Source organism: Aquarana catesbeiana, linkage group LG03 (genome assembly GCF_042186555.1).
Source record: "Aquarana catesbeiana isolate 2022-GZ linkage group LG03, ASM4218655v1, whole genome shotgun sequence".
Lineage (NCBI taxonomy): Eukaryota > Metazoa > Chordata > Amphibia > Anura > Ranidae > Aquarana > Aquarana catesbeiana.
This window is the reverse complement of record NC_133326.1, coordinates 540182545-540201308: the sequence shown is the minus strand read 5'-3', so window position 1 is coordinate 540201308 and position 18764 is coordinate 540182545. Positions and strand designations below refer to the sequence as shown.

The 18764-nt window shown below is 44.5% G+C and overlaps 1 protein-coding gene across 14 annotated transcripts in view; it reads left to right on the top strand.

Annotated features, from left to right (window-relative positions):
- C2CD5 (C2 calcium dependent domain containing 5) overlaps positions 1-18764 on the top strand; it is a 224947-nt gene that overhangs the window by 33724 nt on the left and 172459 nt on the right. For 11 of the 14 annotated variants that reach the window (XM_073621440.1, XM_073621450.1, XM_073621448.1 and 8 more), the window contains exon 8: positions 15759-15910. In XM_073621440.1, coding sequence (XP_073477541.1) covers positions 15759-15910 — 152 coding nt within the window. Of the gene's footprint in view, positions 1-14380; positions 14506-15758; positions 15911-18764 lie in introns of all 14 variants that reach the window. The other 3 variants (XM_073621449.1, XM_073621447.1, XM_073621445.1) reach the window with 1 other exon arrangement.

Sequence of the window (18764 nt, the reverse complement as noted above, 5' to 3'; positions counted from 1 at the left end):
CTCAATTATCTGTTACATCTTTAGGGCAGCTTGTTCTATTAAAAAATAACAGACTTGGTGCAGGGTCACCAGGTGAAAATAAAAGAAAGAATGCTTAAAAAAGAAAACGAATGCAGCAATCACATCTAAGAATTGGTAAGCTGCAATACAATAAATATTTGCTTTTGGGTTTAATGCTGCTTTAAATAATTTTGCTGTTTTATAGGTAGATGAAGTAGTTGATTGTCGCAGAACAAAGAATTCACCAGTGCGCTACAGCTGTATTGGGGCTTGTTCATAATAGTGGCTTGGGGTCAGGGGCGGGGTTGAGGGGGGCCCCCAAAATTTCTAACGGTGGCCCTACATTTAACTACTTAGGTGGGAGTTCTAAAGGAGATTGCACAATTTGATTGTATAGTGAGTAAGCTCTAGATACCTGGGTAGTCTGTCTTCTTTTCCTTTACCCCCTCTAGTTGTGGTTGGAAGCTGCTGCTGCAGGAAGTCGATGAGGAGAATTTATGAAGTCTGGGGCAGCCAGAATCTGGAGCACCTTGGTATGACAACCAATCAGCTTCTGTCTTTCAATTCCAAAGCTTATCTGAACAAGCTGAAGCAAGCAGCTGAATGGTTACTATGCACAGCTGCTCCAGTTTCTGTTTGATCCAGTTTTAGTAAATTTCCCCATATGTAACACACAGCTGTGTCTGAAACTTTTATTTTTGAGAAAAAAAATAGGATTTTTATAACCGCTTACCTGTAAAATCCTTTTCTTGTAGTACATCACGGGACACAGAGCCACAGTATTTACTGTATGGGTTATATAGGCACCTCTAGGTGATGGACACTGGCACACCCTAGACAGGAAGTTTAGCTTCCTATATAGCCCCTCCCCTTACTGGGAGTATCTCAGTTTTGCAGCAAAGCAATATACGTGTATTAGAAGAGGGGAGGGACCTCTGTGTCCCGTGATTTACTTCAAGAAAAGAATTTTACAGGTAAGCTGTTATAAGAATCCTATTTTCTTTATCGTACATCACGGGACACAGAGCCACAGTATTTACTGTATGGGATGTCCCAGAGCAATGCTATCTGAGGGGAGGGAGACACAAACAAAAGTAGGGTGCAATGAGACCTGAGGACTTATACTGCTGCCTGCAGCACACTGCGCCCAAAGGCGATATCCTCATACTTACATCCACCTGATAGAATCTGGTGAATGTATGGACTGAAGACCAAGTTGCGGCCTTGCAAATTTGAGCCATGGAGGCCTGGTGATGCACTGCCCATGAAGCACTAACAGCCCTGGTGGAGTGCGCTTTGATTTGAAAAGGTGGAACTTTCCTCTTCAGACCATAAGCTTGAATAATTACTTGCCGAATCCACTTAGCAATAGTAGATTTTGACGCTGCCTGTCCTTTCCTAGGATCTTCAGGCAACACAAACAAAACATCCATTTCACGAACCCGAGCAGTCGACTCCAAATAGATTTTGACCGCTCTCACTAGATCCAGACAATGTAGCAACTTTTCTTCTGTAGAACAGGGTTCCGGAAAAAATTAAGGTAAAACAATATCCTGTTTAGGTGAAAACCTGAAACCACCTTTGGCAGAAAGCTAGGATGAGGATGCAATACTATTCTATCCTTGTGAAGGATTAAATATGGCTCTTTACAAGAAAGAGCCGCCAATTCTGGCTTCCTTGCATTAATCAAGGTAGATATCACTGAGCCTGAAAGCCCGCGATTCTTCAGAATGTGGGTTTCAATAGCCAAACCGTTAAATTTAGCATTTGTAAGGTAGGATGGAACACTGGTCCTTGCGATAGCAGGTCTGGATGTGGTGGTCCCTACCGCCATCTTTACTATTTCTGCATACCAAGATCTTCTGGGCCACAAGAACCACCGACTTCTTTCCCTGCTTGATCCTGCGAAGAAGTCGTGGTAGCAGCAGAATAGGAGGGAACTGATCCCACGGGGTCACCAACGCATCTGTCCCGCATGCAAGTGGATCCCTTGTTCTTGACAGAAAGTTGTCGATCTTGTTGTTGAACCTGGATGCAAACAGATCTAGGTCCGGGATCCCCCATCCTTGGCATATAGCCAGGAAGATGTCGGGGTGAAGAGACCATTCCCGGGAACAACTGCTGGCGACTTAAATAATCCGCCTGCCGGTTCTCTACCCCTGGAATGAAAATTGCCGATATGCACGGCACATGCTTTTCTGCCCAGGTTAGGATCTGGTTTACCTCTCCCTGAGCTTCACGACTTCTGGTGCCCCCTTGGTGATTGATATAAGCCACTGCTGTGGCATTGTCAGACTGTCCTAACAGGACAACCCTGCAACCTGAATGTCCAGGCCTTTAGGGCTAGGTACGCTAACTAAATCTCTAGAATGTTTGTGGGTAAGGTCCTCTCAGGTCTGGATCATTTCCCTTTGACATTCCTCTCTTCCAGGACCAAGGATTCCAACTTGAAAGGCTGGCATCTGTTGTTACCACCTTCCAGGTAACTGGTAAGAAGGATTTCCCTTTTCGCAGATTCTTGGGTGTCAACCACCAACTGAGGCTCTGACGCACTATCGGCGACAAACGCATCGGAAAATCTAGCGCTTGGACTTTCTTGTTCCAGGCAGACAGGATACTGTTTTGCGGCAGTCTCGAATGAAACTGAGCATAGGGAACCGCTTTGAATGAAGCCACCATCTTTCCCAACAACCTCATACAAAGGCGACTAGAAGGACCCTACTTCGCCCTGACTACCTGAACTAGCTCCTTTATGGCGCTGATTTTTGCCTGGAGTAAAAACACCCTCTTCTGGGTTGTATCTATAACCAGACCCACGTACTCTAGTCTTCTTACTGGCTTTAAAGAAACCTTCTCTAGGTTGAGAACTCAACCTAGGTATTCCAGGTAGTTGACTGTGGTGACCAAGCTTTGGTCTAAGCGGGCTACCAACCGGTCTATTAAGAGCAGGTCATCTAGGTAAGCTATAATCGTTATACCCTGGGCCCTTAATCTGGCTAGAGGAGGGGCCAGGACCTTTGTAAACACCCGAGGTGCAGTAGCTAGACCGAAAGGTAGCGCTACAAACTGAAAATTTAAGTTATCTTGTTCAAAGTCTTTTTTAAAAAGAAGACATAAAGTTCAACAGGTAATATCTGTGTGACAAAAAACAATGATAGTTACACAATTTCTTTTCGTGCGACAAATTAGTAACATGGACAGCAAGATCATTGTTATAACAAGGGATGCCGAAAGTAAGCATTAAAGTAGTACGTGCGGACACATTGAGTTTATCATATTATGTAAGTAAAGATAAAACAGGAACAATATATCTATAGGCTTACATGAAAGATAAATCCGCGAACATGTAAAAGGTCAAAATCTATTAAACGTTGTGTAATCCATAAAAAATATTACCAATGATGTATCTGTAGGTAAGGTGGTAGTAAGTAAAGAGAGAATAAGAAAGAGGAGAGAAAAGGGTGAGCAGAGAGAGACTAGAGAAAGGGAAAGTGGGGGGAGGAGTGGTCGGGGGTCGCATTGATTATCAGAACACCACTAAGTTAGTCCGACGTTATCGTGGTCTAACTAGGGTTCTAGAAGGTGTTTGTCGAAATCTGGGTGTAAAAAATATTCTGCCCAGGGGTTCCAAATTTTAAGGTGTTGGGGAATCCTATCCAGAATTGTTGCTTCGATTTTACTATGAATCATGGCTTGAGTGATCCTATTCTTAACTTCGGCGAGATTTAGTTTTGGGGATTTTCAGGCTCTAGCTATTGTCTGTTTAGCTGCTGTAGTAAGTTGAAGGAGGAGACGGGCCTGGGATCTGGTGTAATCTGGGGGGGATAAGGTTCAGCAGTGCAATAGAAGGGTCAGAATCGATGGTATGTTGAAGTAAGGTGGAAGCCATTCGGAATATTGGAACCCAAAATTCCTGTACTATCGGACATGTCCACCATATATGAACGTGAGTGCCCCTCTCACCACAGCCACGGAAACATACTGAGGGGTAATTTGGGAGAAATTTAGAGATCCTGGCTGGAACCAGATACCATCTCATGAGTACTTTATAGTTTGCTTCTTGTGCGATTACATTTTGAGATGAACTTTTCGTGTTGCACCAGATTCCAGACCAGTCCTCTGCGTCAAGATCTAATGAAAGGTCTTTGGACCACTGTACAGCGTAAGTTTGCAGGTTGGCTGGGGGAGAGGTCAAATGAGTGTATAAACATGGAATAAGACCCGGAGCATGGGGGTCCGAGTTGCAAATTCCTTCCAGTATGGAGAAATCGTCTAATGAAGAGTGTGAGCCTATGGTTGTGCGAACGAAATGAGCTATCTGTAGATATCTAAAGTATTCTGTCGAGGGTATTTCTGCTTGGTTTTGTTGTAAAGAGAATGTCTTTATAGAGGTTCCAGAGGCAAAATTGCATATGCGATATAGTCCTGCCCTCAGCCAGATTTGAAATGATCTTGGATTAACGTGGGTAGAGGGTAGAATTTCGGGTGATCTCGAAAAGAAAGTAACGGGGAGTGAGCTGATATCAGTTTAAACGGGCCTCGAAGTTTGTCCCATAACTTAAGGGAGTGCTCAGTAATGGAGTTATTTATTGGACCACGGGTTGAGGAGGGTAACCATAGTAGGTTAGACACAGTGAGGGGGTAAAGGTCAATAGCTTCCAGACTAACCCATAGTGGTATTTCAGTTTTTGCATGAAAGAGAGTGATCTGGGCTAGCTGGGCCGCGTGATAGTATCTCAGAAAGTTAGGTAGCCCCAACCCCCCATTAAGCTTACTACGAAGTAGTATGGCCCTAGACACCCTAGGTCTAATGGAGCCCCATATATACTTGGACACTCGTGTCTGAATAATTCGGTGGAAGTAAGAGGGAATAGGGATCGGGAGGACTCTATATAAATAGAGAAGTTTTGGAAGCAGAGACATTTTTACGGCCGCAATCCGACCAAGCCATGAGATACACAATGGTCTTCACGATTCTAGTAAGGTTGTTAAATGTTTTAACATAGGAAGGTAGTTGACTCGAAATAAATGGGCCGGATCGCTAGTTATTTTAATACCAAGATAAGCTATTGAGGATGTAGACCAGGTGAAGGGGAAGAATTCTTGTAAGTGTTTGAGTTCTGGTTGTGGGAGAGACACGTTGAGAGCCTGAGATTTGGACTGGTTGACTTCCAGGCCTGATATTAGGGCAAACTTGTCTAAGAGTTGGATAAGATTCGGGAGTGTGGTGCGTGGTGAGGTGACAAATAACAGTGCATCGTCGGCGAATAAGCACAGTTTATGGGATGTAGAGGCTATATCTAGGCCTTTAATATTTGGGTTTTTCCTAAGCAAGGCCGCTAGTGGTTCAATTGCTAGTGCAAACACTAGGGGAGAGAGGGGGCAACCCTGTCTCATTCCACGTTGTATTTGGAAACAGTCCGATTGAAATCCTGAGTACTTAACGTAAGCCTGCGGTTGGTTATAGAGGGAGTTTATCCATTGCAGGAAATTGGGGCCAAATCTCCAACGTTGTAATATGAAGAGTAGGTAAGGCCAAGAGACCGTGTCAAATGCCTTACGTATATCGAGAGAAAGGAGATGCATGGGGATTTGTCGTGTTCGAGCTAGATGTTGGAGTAGGATAACGCGACGGATGTTATCACTGGCGTGACATCGTGGTATGAAGCCAACTTGGTCTTTGTGTATGAGGCCTCCTATAATTGGGTTAAGGCGTAACGCTATAATCTTGGCCAGGATCTTTATGTCCAGGTTGAGTAAAGAAATGGGCCTGTAATTAGACCAAAGAGAATTATCCGTGTTGGGCTTGGGTATCATGGAGATGATGGCTGTCAACGTGTCTCGACCAAAGGTATGTTGTTTAAGGAGGGCATTAAAGGTGTTGGTGGGAAGGGGAACCAGGATAGAAGCAAATTTTTTAAAGTAAGAGCTGGAGAGTCCATCGGGGCCTGGTCGCTTATGTGGTTTAAGTGTTTTTATAGCAAGAAGAACCTCTTCGGACGTAATGGGGCATTCCATAGACTCACGATTGGCCTCTGATAGTTTAGGAATTGAAATATTCTGAAATAATGTTTCGGCTTGTTTCACTGAGAAGGTGCGTGTTGAAGTATATCGTTCAGCCAACCTTCTACGGAATTCAGAGAGCACCTTCACAGGATTGCTCGTGTGATTATCTTTGGCTAATTTGAGTCTGATGGGGTTATGCACCCTTTCCGGACGGCAAAGTCTTAGTGCTAGAAAAGTATCAGGTTTATTGGCTTTAGTATAAATTGTATGATTGGATCTACGAATGGCTTTGTCCGCAGATTCTGCCAAGAGCAGGTCCAATTCTGTTTTCGTCTTTTCTAATAAGATTCTGTGGGATTCAGTTAGGGCGGATTGAAATTGGAGGAAGAGACGGTGAAAGTCCGCCTCCAGTTGCTGGGCTTTAAGTTTTTTTTTTTTTATCCCTTTTGAGGTGAGTAGATACAGAGATACAGGTCCCTCGGATCACGGGTTTGTGTGCCTCCCATAAGAGGACAGGTGAGATGTCAGGTATGGAATTATGCTGTATGTATTCTTTAAGGGCAAGTTGTATGTCAAAACAATATGACAGATTAGTTAAATATGCTTTATTTATGCACCAAGTGCGGTCCCTAGATTGCGGGATCAAGTAAGAGACTGTTATGATCACTGCACAGTGGTCCGACCAAGTTATTGGGTGAATGCATGAGGAGTAGGGTTGGTGAAGATGATACTGGTATAAAAATGTGGTCAATCCTAGAGAAGGATTTGTGTGGGTATGAATAAAAAGTGAAGTTTTTCCTAGAGGGATTACATTCTCTCCAGGTATCTAATAGGGAGGTCTGTTGAAATAGCTTACGAAATTGTATAGAAGGAGAATATTGTTCAGGGGCGTAGGGAGATTTATCAAGATGTGGGTGCAGTACTAGATTAGAGTCGCTGCACATGAAAAGAGTACCTTCGCAGTGCGACTGTTTTACCTGTAGGAGGTGGGTAAAGAAGGGATTAGGATTATTGTTGGGGGCATAATATGAGACTATGGTGGTCATCACATCTTGTAAGTAGCCAACTAAAATAATGTAACGACCCTCAGGGTCTTTAATTTAATTTGTCAGAGTGAACGGTAGGCTCTGGTGGAATGCGATTAAGGACACCACGATGTTTAGTGGTAGCCGAGGCGGTGAACACTTGAGGGTATTTGGAACTAAAATATTTTGGGGTTGTTTGGGCTGAAAATTGAGTTTCTTGTAGGGCCACTATATTGGCTTTAAGGGATGCGAAGGTGCGAAAGGCTTTAACCCTTTTATTAGGTGAATTAAGTCCCTTTACATTAAGGGAGAGTATGTTCAGGGGGGCCATTTAAGAACTCGAGGAGAGGAACTATGGAGCAGTTCTAAGAAGGTCATGCGACCCACCCGACCTAGTGAGGAATAAAGAAGGAAGCGGAGAGAGAGGTGGAGGAAAAAACAGAAAGAAGTGTCAAGAGACAGAGCAAGAGTTTTGTAGAGAAGGTAAGTAGGTACAGTAGCGACTGGTGTGTTGGGCATAATAGCCCAACCAAATAATGCACCGACTTCCCAACCAGCCAGCTGGCTAGGGAGTGTGTGCACCATAAAAGGGGGGAGCAGTGACAACTCCCCGCCGCAGACTGGGAAAACATAACCTGTTGCAATGCTCAAATTAAATTAACATTTCGTATTAATGCCTTATCATTATATTCATATAAAACAAATAAGGGGTAACCCTCAACTGTGGGAGAAACGTGTCATTTATTTGAAAAAGAATGGAAACATAAGAAATATGGTGGGGGGAGAATGGAGAAGAAGATCAGAATGGGAAAGAGAGGGTATAGGGAGGGTCAGGGAGACATAGGAGGGTAGGGAGGGGAGGGGGAGGGAGAAAAGTAGGGAAAGGAGTGGGAGGGGTAAGAGAAAGGCAATTGGCACTACTGAGATGTGAACCACAAAGGGGGGTGTGACATTCTAAAAAAGGAACATCACACTGATAACCCTACAAGTACTATAGCTAGTACTCATATGATCAAAGCAAAACAAATAAGAGGGGGGGAAATATGATATTTGGGATTTAAAAGCATCAGAGCATTAGTGCTCAATTTAAAGGCATGTAGTAACCAGAAAAAAGAACAAATTTTAACCAAACAAAAGGAAAGTATCCAAATCTTATGTACCCCATTATAGGGTTGGAGGGATCGGCATAAGATATGCCCCACATCAGTGGGAGTTCTTACCACAGTACAAACCCCTGTGACTTGGTAAAAAAGATCCACAATTATCGCAATTCAACGTGGTACTAATTGTATAACCAAAAATTCACAGGTGGTGTTAAGGAAGAGAAATAAACGATCAAGTCGTGTTCAGCGGGATGTATGCGATTTCGGATCAAAAAGGCTTGCTTGGCGAGACGGGGTTCCTTTTCGGATTGAGGAAGGGCCAGATTGGTTCAGTTTTGTAGTAGTGGTGTATGGGTATGCGGCTGAGCGAGCTGGGGTGCGGGGTAGCGAAGTCTTGCATTACTGAGCAGGGGGCGTCAAGTGAAGAGATTCCAGAAGATGTTGTAGGGATTCTGGAGAAGTGGAGGAGTGTTGCTGTCCCTGTAACGTGAATTAGAGGGAGAAGGGAAAACGCCAGGTATATTTTATCTGATGCTGTATCAGGATTTGTAGCTGCGGTTTCATGGCCCGCCTTTTAGCAATGGTAAGGTGTGCCAGGTCAGAAAAAAGTTGAAAGGCGTGGCCTTGAAACAAGAGAGAGTCTTTATTCCGGGCAGCTGCAAGTGGTTGTTCTTTTGTACGGAAAAAGTGCAACTTAATTATTAAGCCCCCGTGGGGGGCCGTATGGCTGGCGGCGAGTAAGTGCCCTATATACAGGGGCTATATACAGGGGCTGAAATGCCAGAAGCAGTTGCAGCCCCTAACTCCAGTGGCTCACTCTGACCAGCCTCCCTAGGTATTTTAGGGGGAGATGGCGTTGCAGAAGGAGGGTCCTCAGAGCCTGAGGGAGATCCCTTTTGAGCCCCTATTTTTCGGGGTATTTGTACCTCCCCTTCTGCCCATAGTGCCAAGCACCAGTGCAGAGGTACTACCAGAAATGCACCCACTACTGAGCAAAATAATCCAGCAACTGCCACTGCTATCAAGGCTCAGTCTGATGCTAAGTAAACGTGCCTGGGAATGCCTGTGTCACCCACACTCACATGCCATCCATCCGCTCTGTGTCCCTCTTTTAGTTGTATGCACCTGCAAAACGTGCACCTTTTTTATAGCTATTTTTTTATAGCTATGCATAGCCCATGTTGTGGGCGTTGAGCCATGCTGATGCCCCACCCCCTCCGACCACGCCTTCCGCCCACCCTCATCTTTTTTCAACAGAGACCGGTTTCCTGTGCGAGCGGGGGCTCCGATCCAACCAGATCGCTCGTGGAGGGGGGGTGCTGGGGTAGAGGAGAGAAGGAGGGCTGGTGGATGAAGAGATGAAGAGCCCCCGTAATGGGAGCGGTGCAGTATATTGCCGACTGCCTATGTCCTCTTTGCCTGAAAGAAGCTATGGGGGGACATTCCTGAAGAGAGAAACCCCCCTTCCCATCCTACCTGGAGCTTGGGCTTGGAGGAAACGTGCAGCCTGTGACACAGAGACGAGGCTGACGAGCATGGAATCAGGTACGTGCTCTTGACAGCCCCCGGTGGCGACTTTAGGCATAGCAACATTTACTTATCCACTTCCCGCACGGCCTATAGCAGAATGACGGCCGGGCGGTGGTTCAGTTATTCGGACTGGGGGTCATATGACGTCCAGCAGTATAACCGCTCGCCCGTGTGGGCGCGCATCGCGGCGATCAGTGGTTTGGTTTGTCAGTCTGACACACCACTACACCAATCTCGGTAAAGAGCCTTTTGATCTGCTTTTGCTCACTCGCGTCTAACAGACGCGAGTAGAGGAGAGCCGATTGGCGGCTCTCCTGACGGTGGGGTCCGTGCTGATTGTTTATCAGCGCAGCCCCCCGTGGATGCCCGCCCACATTGGACCACCAGGGACACCACCAGAACCACCACAACAGATGGATCACCAGGGATGCCAGTAAGTGCCCAAACAATGCCAATCAGTGCCCACACATATTGCCAGTCAGTGCCAGTCAGTTAGTGCCTGCCAGATGTCTCCTCATCAGTGATGCCCAGCAGTGCCTATATCTATCAGTGCCCACCCGTGTCACCCATAAGTACCCACCAGTGCTGCCTATCAATGCTTATCAGTGCCCATTAGTGCAGCCTCATCAGTGCCCGTCAGTGAAGGAGAACATTTAGGGCCCTTTCACACTGGGGCGGTGGCGGTGTCGGTGGTAAAGCGCCGCTATTGTAAGCTGAGCTTTACCATCGGTATTTGGCCGCTAGCGGGGCGGTTTTACCCCCCGCTAGCGGCCGAGAAAGAGTTAAAAACCACCGTAAAGCGCCTCTGCAGAGGCGCTTTGTCGGTGGTATAGCCGTGCTCTCCCATTGATTTCAATGGGCAGGAGCGGTGAAGGAGCGGTATACACTGCGCTCCGAAGATGCTGTTAGCAGGGCTTTTTTTCCCGTCCTGCTAGCGCACCGCTCCAGTGTGAAAGCCCCGAGGGCTTTCACACTGGAGAGACAGCAGCGGCACTTTCGGGTCGGTTTGCAGGCGCTATTATTAGCGCAATAGCGCCTGCAAACCGCTCCAGTGTAAAAGGGCCCTTATTTTGTTTTTACAAAATTTTATAACAGAAACAAAGGAAAACTTTTTTTTTTTTTTTTTTTCAAAATTTTCGGTCTTTTTTTTTTTATTTGTTGCGGAAAACATAAAGCCAGCAGTTATCAAATACCAGCAAAAGAAAGCTCTATTTGTGGGAACAAAATGATAAAAAATTTGTTTGGGTACAGTGTAGCATGACCGCACAATTGTCATTCAAAAAGTGCGACAGCGCGGAAAGCTAAAAAGTGGCTTGGGCAGGAAGGGAGAAAAGTGCCTGGTATTGAAGTGGTTAAAGGAGAAAACCCACAAGAATTAGAAAAATTCCTTCGGAATCTCCCTTACCTTATCCGGCTGCAGAGTTCTGTGGTAAAACCAGACAGACCCAATCTTCGCTACTAGCGGTGGGATCCATTAAAAAACCTTCAGGAACCGGGGCCCCTTTTTATCGGGGGATCCCACACTCCTGGGCCTGTAAAGCACCCCACCAGGAAATATGGCTGAAAAAAAACAAACACTGGATCCCGGGGTCCAGCTCTTTAAAAAGAGAAGCGTTACAAGCAGAACCTCTTTTCTTCTGACACGAGGCCCGGGTACCGTTCAGTTCGGCCTGGAAAAGACACTTTGAATGGATCCGGTTGCATGGCTTGCCCCAGCAGAGATTTCTCCAGCGGAGCTCAGCACAGCACATCTTTACTCGTGACTGACACCTAAGACACTGGTGGAAAAACGGAGGTACTCCCAGTAAGGGGAGGGGTTATATAGGGAGCTAAACTTCCTGTCTAGGGTGTGCCAGTGTCCATCACCTAGAGGTGCATATATAACCCATACAGTAAATACTGTGGCTCTGTTTTCTGTGATGTACGATAAAGAAAGAACAGTACCCATTGCAGATGATAGTTTATGTGCAGACTGGATAAATGGTTTAGAGAGTTAGGCTACGTTGAAACCGGCGATTAGGGCCAGTGCGAGTTGCAGTGGCAGGAATCGGAGATCCTTGCTACATCCCTCAGCGGCTAGGTGGGGCCACAGGCCCTGTTTACTGTAATGACAGGTCTTTGGCGGACACATCTATTCAGGGCTCTCTGCACAGGCAGCAGTTACCTGCAGTGATCACTGCAGGTGCTGGCTGTGTGGACAGCTGTGAATACCTGTGGCTACCAGCGACCTGTCACTATAGTGATTGCGGCTGGCAGCAGCACCTAGCCACTGAGAGCCATAGCAGGGATCTCTGATTCCTGCTGCTGTACTTTGCACCAGCCCTAGTCACCTATGTGAATGCGGCCTAACTCCACTCTGTACAACTGCTGCAAGTGTGCTTGGATTCTGGGTCTGCTCAGCTGCTGTGAGTCTGCTTAGTTCCAAGGTTCTGCACAGATACTGGGAGTTTGGTAAGATCAGGGGTCTATGCAGCTGCCTTAAGTTCACTGAGTTCCTGGGTCTTAGGCAGATTTCACTTAGACCCATTTCACACTGAGGCGTTTTTCAGGCGCTTTGGGGCTAAAAATAGCGCCTGAAAAACTCCTCCCCTGCAGCCCCAGTGTAAAAGGCCGAGTGCTTTCATGCTGGTGCACTTTGCAGGCGCTTTTAACACTTTCCTCGGCCACTAGCGGGGTTAAAAGTGCCCCGCTAGTGATCGAAAAGTGCTGGTAAAGCGACATTAAAAGCGACGCTAAAACTAGCGGCACTTTGCCGATGATGCGGCCCGCTGTCAGTGTAAAAGGGATCTAAGTGGGAGATACTGGTAGTTGTCGGTACAAGCAAAAAAAGGATATCCAGACACAAAGGTACGAAATTGCAGATTACCAGTCCTCACATACCTTGGCTACAGTTTTCCTTTTTTCAGGCAAAGAACATTTTCTGCCTAGGTAATTCCTGTTGGTCCTACCAGAAATTCAGTGTCCATGTCACTTCATGAGAGCTGAACTGAAATCTCAATTTCATTAGCTTCCTAGGTAATTGGTTGAAGAGACGGGGAGGTGTTTGAAGTCCTAGGATGACAATACTGCTGCTCCAAAAATACAGTACGAGTGCTTATAGGTCAGGATGTGACTTATTGGCAGGAGCACCAGGTAAAATAAAGCAGCTTGAAAAAAAGAAAACAAATGCAGCCACTGCATCTATGAATTGGTAAGCTGCTTCCGTTTAAACATGGCTTGGTGACCAGTGGTTGTAAAGAAGTAAGCAGGCCGCATGTAGTACAATCTGACTGAACAATCTCTTTGTAGATTTATCAACAACTTTGTATTGTTAGGAACTACCTGATTGAATATATCATTGAACGGGCTGTTTGGGTAAGTCTTTTGCATAAAGTTTGTACAATCAGACAGAAATGTGAGCATCACACCATGAGATAAGTTGTTCACCTACTGAAGTTGTAAATTGCAACTCCAGCCAAACAGCTCAATAAACAGTTGAACTGTCGAACCTGCCAAAATATTCTTAATTCTGTAGAGTGAGTCCTATAATTTTTATATATATATATATATATATATATATATATATATATATATACCCGGAGAACACCCGCACATCTCCAAGCCTGCAAAATCCTGTGTGTCTGTCCTGCAAACAGCCTGTGTCATGGACTGTGAATTAGTTTAATCACATTTGTCCTTGCTGTATTCTCTCCTGTGGGCCAAACACCTACCCATTTCAAACACCATTACCTGCAAAATGTTAGACTGATGCATTGTGTTGATTTCTCATTCGTCAGATTGACTCCTGGTATGCAGGAGCTTTTGCAAAGAGGGTTAATATAGATTTCAGGTAATTAAACTGGCATATTTAAAGAGACCCTGTCACTATCCTAGGGGGACTTTCAGATTGACACACTGTGGTTTTACCAGAGTGCAGGGGCAGTGCAGTGTATCTGCAGTTTTCGTTACCCACCCTTTCCTTCAGACTTCTATCAGATCAGGTTTTTCTTGTGCGTTTACTGAAATCTCACCAAAAGTGCTGCATCTTTGGTGCGCTTTCAGAAAAAACAGTTTGAAAGCGCTCCAAAACTACTCAATGTCAACTTCCCTGTAAAAAGATCTGAATAGGTACCTGTATGGAGTGCTGCAGGCAACTGCGTTGCTTTCTTTAAGAACTCCTAGAACCACTACTATCTGACACTTCCTGGTGCGTCATCATGTCATCCTACTCTGTTCTGTAGTGACATAGGGGTTAGAGGGGGGAACCACAGTTGCCAGTGGGGGACACTCTATCTGACCACCCTAGGAAGTGTTGGATAGCAGATAGGAGCTCTTTAAGCTGGAAAAGTATTCCCTCACACATTCTTTAATAGGATGGCTGTCTATGAGTACTTTTGGAATAGGGACAGGGTCTCTTTTAATATCTTAATAAACACATAATTGCACTTAAATGTGTTGTTTGCCTGGGGTTTTGCGTAAAATAAAAATATTATAAATGGTTCTGCATTTATTGCTGTACATTGGGTGGTGAAGGTTCTTAAGCAGTGATTTCCCTTTTGCTACATATGTCTCCAGCCTAAAGTCTCAGGAGTCTCCCCTCAGCCATTTCCTCTGCTTGCATGCTTCAAGGGGGGGCCTCCTTCCACTAACCAAATCTCTGCCTTGACCATTCTTTAACCTCCAGTACTTGTGTGTCCTGTTCTCTCTCTTCTTTCACCTCGCTGACACTTTTCTTAGGTCTCCGCTGGTCCAGCCACCAAGCCATGGATATCGATCGACCCACAACAGCCCCATTCACACAGCTTCTGGCTCCCGGCTCACTCAGAACTTCTCTGTGTCTGTTCCCACCCTCATCTACACTGGTACGAGATCTGGGGGGAGGCAGGATGCAGGTAGTGTAGGCAGGTACTTCTGAATTCATATGGGGTGTCCAAACTCTCTTCCACTGACCTTCAGCTCCACCCTTCTAGGAATTATGTTCATCTCACTATTTTTAATGCTAGGCCCTCTTACAGCTGATATTCCAGTGTTTGTGGATGCTGAAGGGTTAGACCCTATTTTTGGGATTTTGTTAGTGAGGTATCTGCATTAGGATCCCAGGTCACTGGGTGCTGTGCCCATTATGAGGAGTTCTCATTATCCCTGTACTGAATTCCTGGCTCTGCACACCTGCTGTGTCCATTATGATGAATTATAAGTGCCCCTGCCCTGAAAAATGCACACCTGCTGGGCCCATTTTGATGAGTTAATGAGTTATTCCTGTCCTTATGAGGGGTTCCTAGCATCCCTGTAGGATTTAATAATTTATTATAAATCATGCTATTTTCATTCAAAATCCCTGTTTAGCCAAAAGCTTTAAGATGGCAGAAATATCTCTATTTAAGAAACCAGCAAGTGACTGAGCCCTCAAGGTTTCACTATTATTTCCTTGGCGGAATTTGATGCATTTAAAAATCAAGACAAATATATCGGCAAAATCCCCCTTAATATGCGGTCTGCCGGGGAGTTACTTAGGAGCAGACATCTCACCACTGGAATCTCATTAAAAAAAAAAAATTGTAACCTCTTTGAAATGTCCCATTAAATTTCTTTTGTATTAACCAAAGGTTCCACGTTATGTAAAAAAGAACCCAAAAATGTTCTGCAAACAATTTACTGTGTCCTCCACACACCTGGCATGGCTCTGGAGGTGAGGGAGGAAGATTGGTTGTCAGTGGAGGGGATGGGGGGGCACGGCAGGTAAGTAGCCATGTAGCCGTAGAAACTGCTGTTACTTTCCTTTTAGCTGCACGGTATTAATGCTGGATAAGGAAACAAGCAGAAGAATTACTATTTTTTTTGTTGTGGCTGCGGTCATTAGAACAACACTGTCATCTCTTCTTCGAAAGTTTCTGCTTCCTTTATTTTACTTTTTGCTTCTTCTCTTTATTTTGGTGATGACTTTGCCTGTTTGGACATCCGTTGGTTGACAGATGCTGCGTATACTGCATGGGATGCTGGGAAATGTTGTCCGGCCAGCTCCACCAGACAGCAAATCTTCCTCAGGGGCAGTCCTGTGCTCCACCAGCTTTCATTGGGAGGGGTTATTTAATGTTTCTCCCCCTTCTTCTGGCAGGGCTCCCTTCAGTGAAGAGCTTAACCCCAATGCTCATTCATCAGGACCCTCCACCCCTCTGAAAAACCAAACCTATTCCTTTTCACCTTCCAAGTCCTACAGCCGACAGTCGTCCTCTTCTGACACAGATTTGAGTTTGACACCCAAGACTGGTAAGACACATCCACCCAGTTATGTTTTATTTTTTCCTTATGTCTCTTGGTTTGTCATTTTTCCATGCACCCTTCCCTGCTGTTAAGTTATCAAAATCATGTCAATACTGTGTAGAAATTGGCATTCCCCTCTGTGTGAATTCTGGAGTGAAGTCATTTTTGTCAAGGATTGTGCTAGAGAACCTTGTCCTTGGCAAATTATTACCTCTGACTTGACACCCTTGTGGGAAAAAAAAAAAATTGTAAAAAACTCAATAACTGGCATGATAAAGATTTTTAACGAGTCCAGCTCTCACACCTGTACACTGTTGTGGACCAATTTTATGTTTAGTCTGGAATAACTTTGTATTTTTTGTAATTATTTAACCCTTTGTAGGGATCGACCAATATAGTTTTTTCGCCGATATTCTGACTTTTACACTTTTTTTTTTTTATCACTGTTATTGCTTTTCTTTTGCTCAAATTATTGGGGATGGAGACACTTGGTCCTACCCACCTGGCGTCTCATGCAAAGTCCCACTTTGTTGTTCTGTTCTGTAATATGTATCCTTATTGCATTGTGAATGGGAGTGCGGCCATCCTTCGTTTACATACACATCTGGGGAACTATCCATAGACTTGCAATGTGGGATTTTGTAGTGGTACACAATTCCCCAGATGTGTATGTAAACGAAGGATGGCCGCACTCCCATTCACAATGCAATAAGGATACATATTACAGAACAGAACAACAAAGTGGGACTTTGCATGAGACGCCAGGTGGGTAGGACCAAGTGTCTCCATCCCCAATAATTTGAGCAAAAGAAAAGCGGATTGGCGGGACTTTATATGAAACATGCACTCCAGGAAATAACTTAAAACCATGAATGTGGCAAGTAACCAATGTGACAGAACCAAAACACATTGCATGGAAGCATGATGTAACATCAATTGGCATTAAATGATTTATATAAATTGTAACCATAGTAAAAATAATATTGACATGGTTCATAATAATAGTAAAAACCCTTATTCATAACGAGACAGGTCTTGAATTATACATAAGGTATAGCAAAGATACAGTTAATGACATGGTTAGTTCATTTTGTACATATTGTAAACAGCGATTCCATAGAAGACAGGTCTCTATAATAATTCATTATGAGCTGTGTAAGCAGGTAAAATCCAATTGATATGTAAAACAAATCAACAATGCAATATAAAATATAGGGGCAACCATTGGCTCACACTTCCATAATAGAACAACATGATTGGCTCATATTAATTAACTGTAGATAGCCAGATTCACTGAGGTGTATCTCCATGATAAGTAATATAACCAGAATGTGTTGGTACAGTCCAGTTGGTATAAATACAGTAATAGAATGATATTAATATAGTGTAAACACGGGGGCATCTATTGGCTCAACGCGTTTCGTGACGATCGCCACTCTTCAGGAGCAGGTATGCAATAGGTGTCTATAGATATTAAAAAGACATGCATATTAGAAGAGCTTATATGGTAGATCTATGTAGAGGGGGAGGAAGGACGAGAAAAAAGGGGGGGTATAGCCCGATTCTCAAAACTACTTATGGGTGATCCTATGAGTTTGGGCATGGGCATGGAGAGCTGGGGGCCGACCGAAAAAACATCAGCTCCCGGGAGCTGAGGTGGACTGGCCCAGTACACAGCGGTGGAGATCCAGTAACAATTAAAGTCCCCTGGGATGTATCATCATAAGTGTCAAAATATATGTGGTCCACGTGGTAGTCATCTATAAAAAGAAGGGGTAAATGGTGTGTGTATATGTGTGTGTGTGTATGTGTGTGTGTGTGTATATGTATATATATATATATATGTATGTATATATATATATATATATATATATATATATGTATATATATATATATATATATATATATATATATATATATATATATATATATATATATATATATATATATATATATTGGGGAAGTGGTGGGGCAGATATGTGTGCAGGTGAAAGCGAAGAAAAATTGGTAGAATAAAACAGTACAAAAGTGGTAGAGGGAAACCATCAAGGAGAAAAAGAAAAAAAAAAAACATGAATAATACCTATAAGAAAAGGCCTGGGCAATGTAGATCTGAAGGTGCCTGGATTCCGTAGGGATGACCACCGTGCAGGGACTAGCATTGGACTGGAGGGAGTATATGTACTCCGGTGTGATGGTGGGTGTCCACCAACGCCACGTAGGCAACCAATGGGAGGCGACGGCGCCGGACAGCTGAGCAGCGTCAGCTGCCCGCTATCAGGCAGTAATCACCTTGAGTAGGAAGCCAGATGGAATACACAGCAGCGGCGCGCGGACGTCATGGTATGTGATGCAGAGCGCGTTGGCGCTGGAAGCGTGACGTCGATGCGCAATTGGGTGTGCGCCCGATCCTCCACGTCACTCGAAAGAGGAGGGGGAAGGGGAGGACCCCAGGAGCGCATCGCAGCTCCCGGGAACTGAGCAAGATGGCCAAAATGGCCAAACCAGCTCACCTCCCAGCCCAGTAGAATACACATAGGGAGTGTGACAAAGAATACACTTAGTAGATAACAGTAATAATCGGTAGCATAATATAGTGAACTTCCTCAAACCTATAATGTGTAAAATGAAAGTTGGCAATATAAGAATAATTAATGCTTTAACATAAATAGACACCTAGATTGATGGATGGCAATAGGGAGTACCAACAAATTAAATAATGTAGAAAGGTAGGGGTGCATGTTTCCATCCCTTAATATGGATACATATTACAGAACAGAACAACAAAGTGGGACTTTGCATGAGACGCCAGGTGGGTAAGCTCTTTCTAATATACATGTCTTTTTAATATCTATAGACA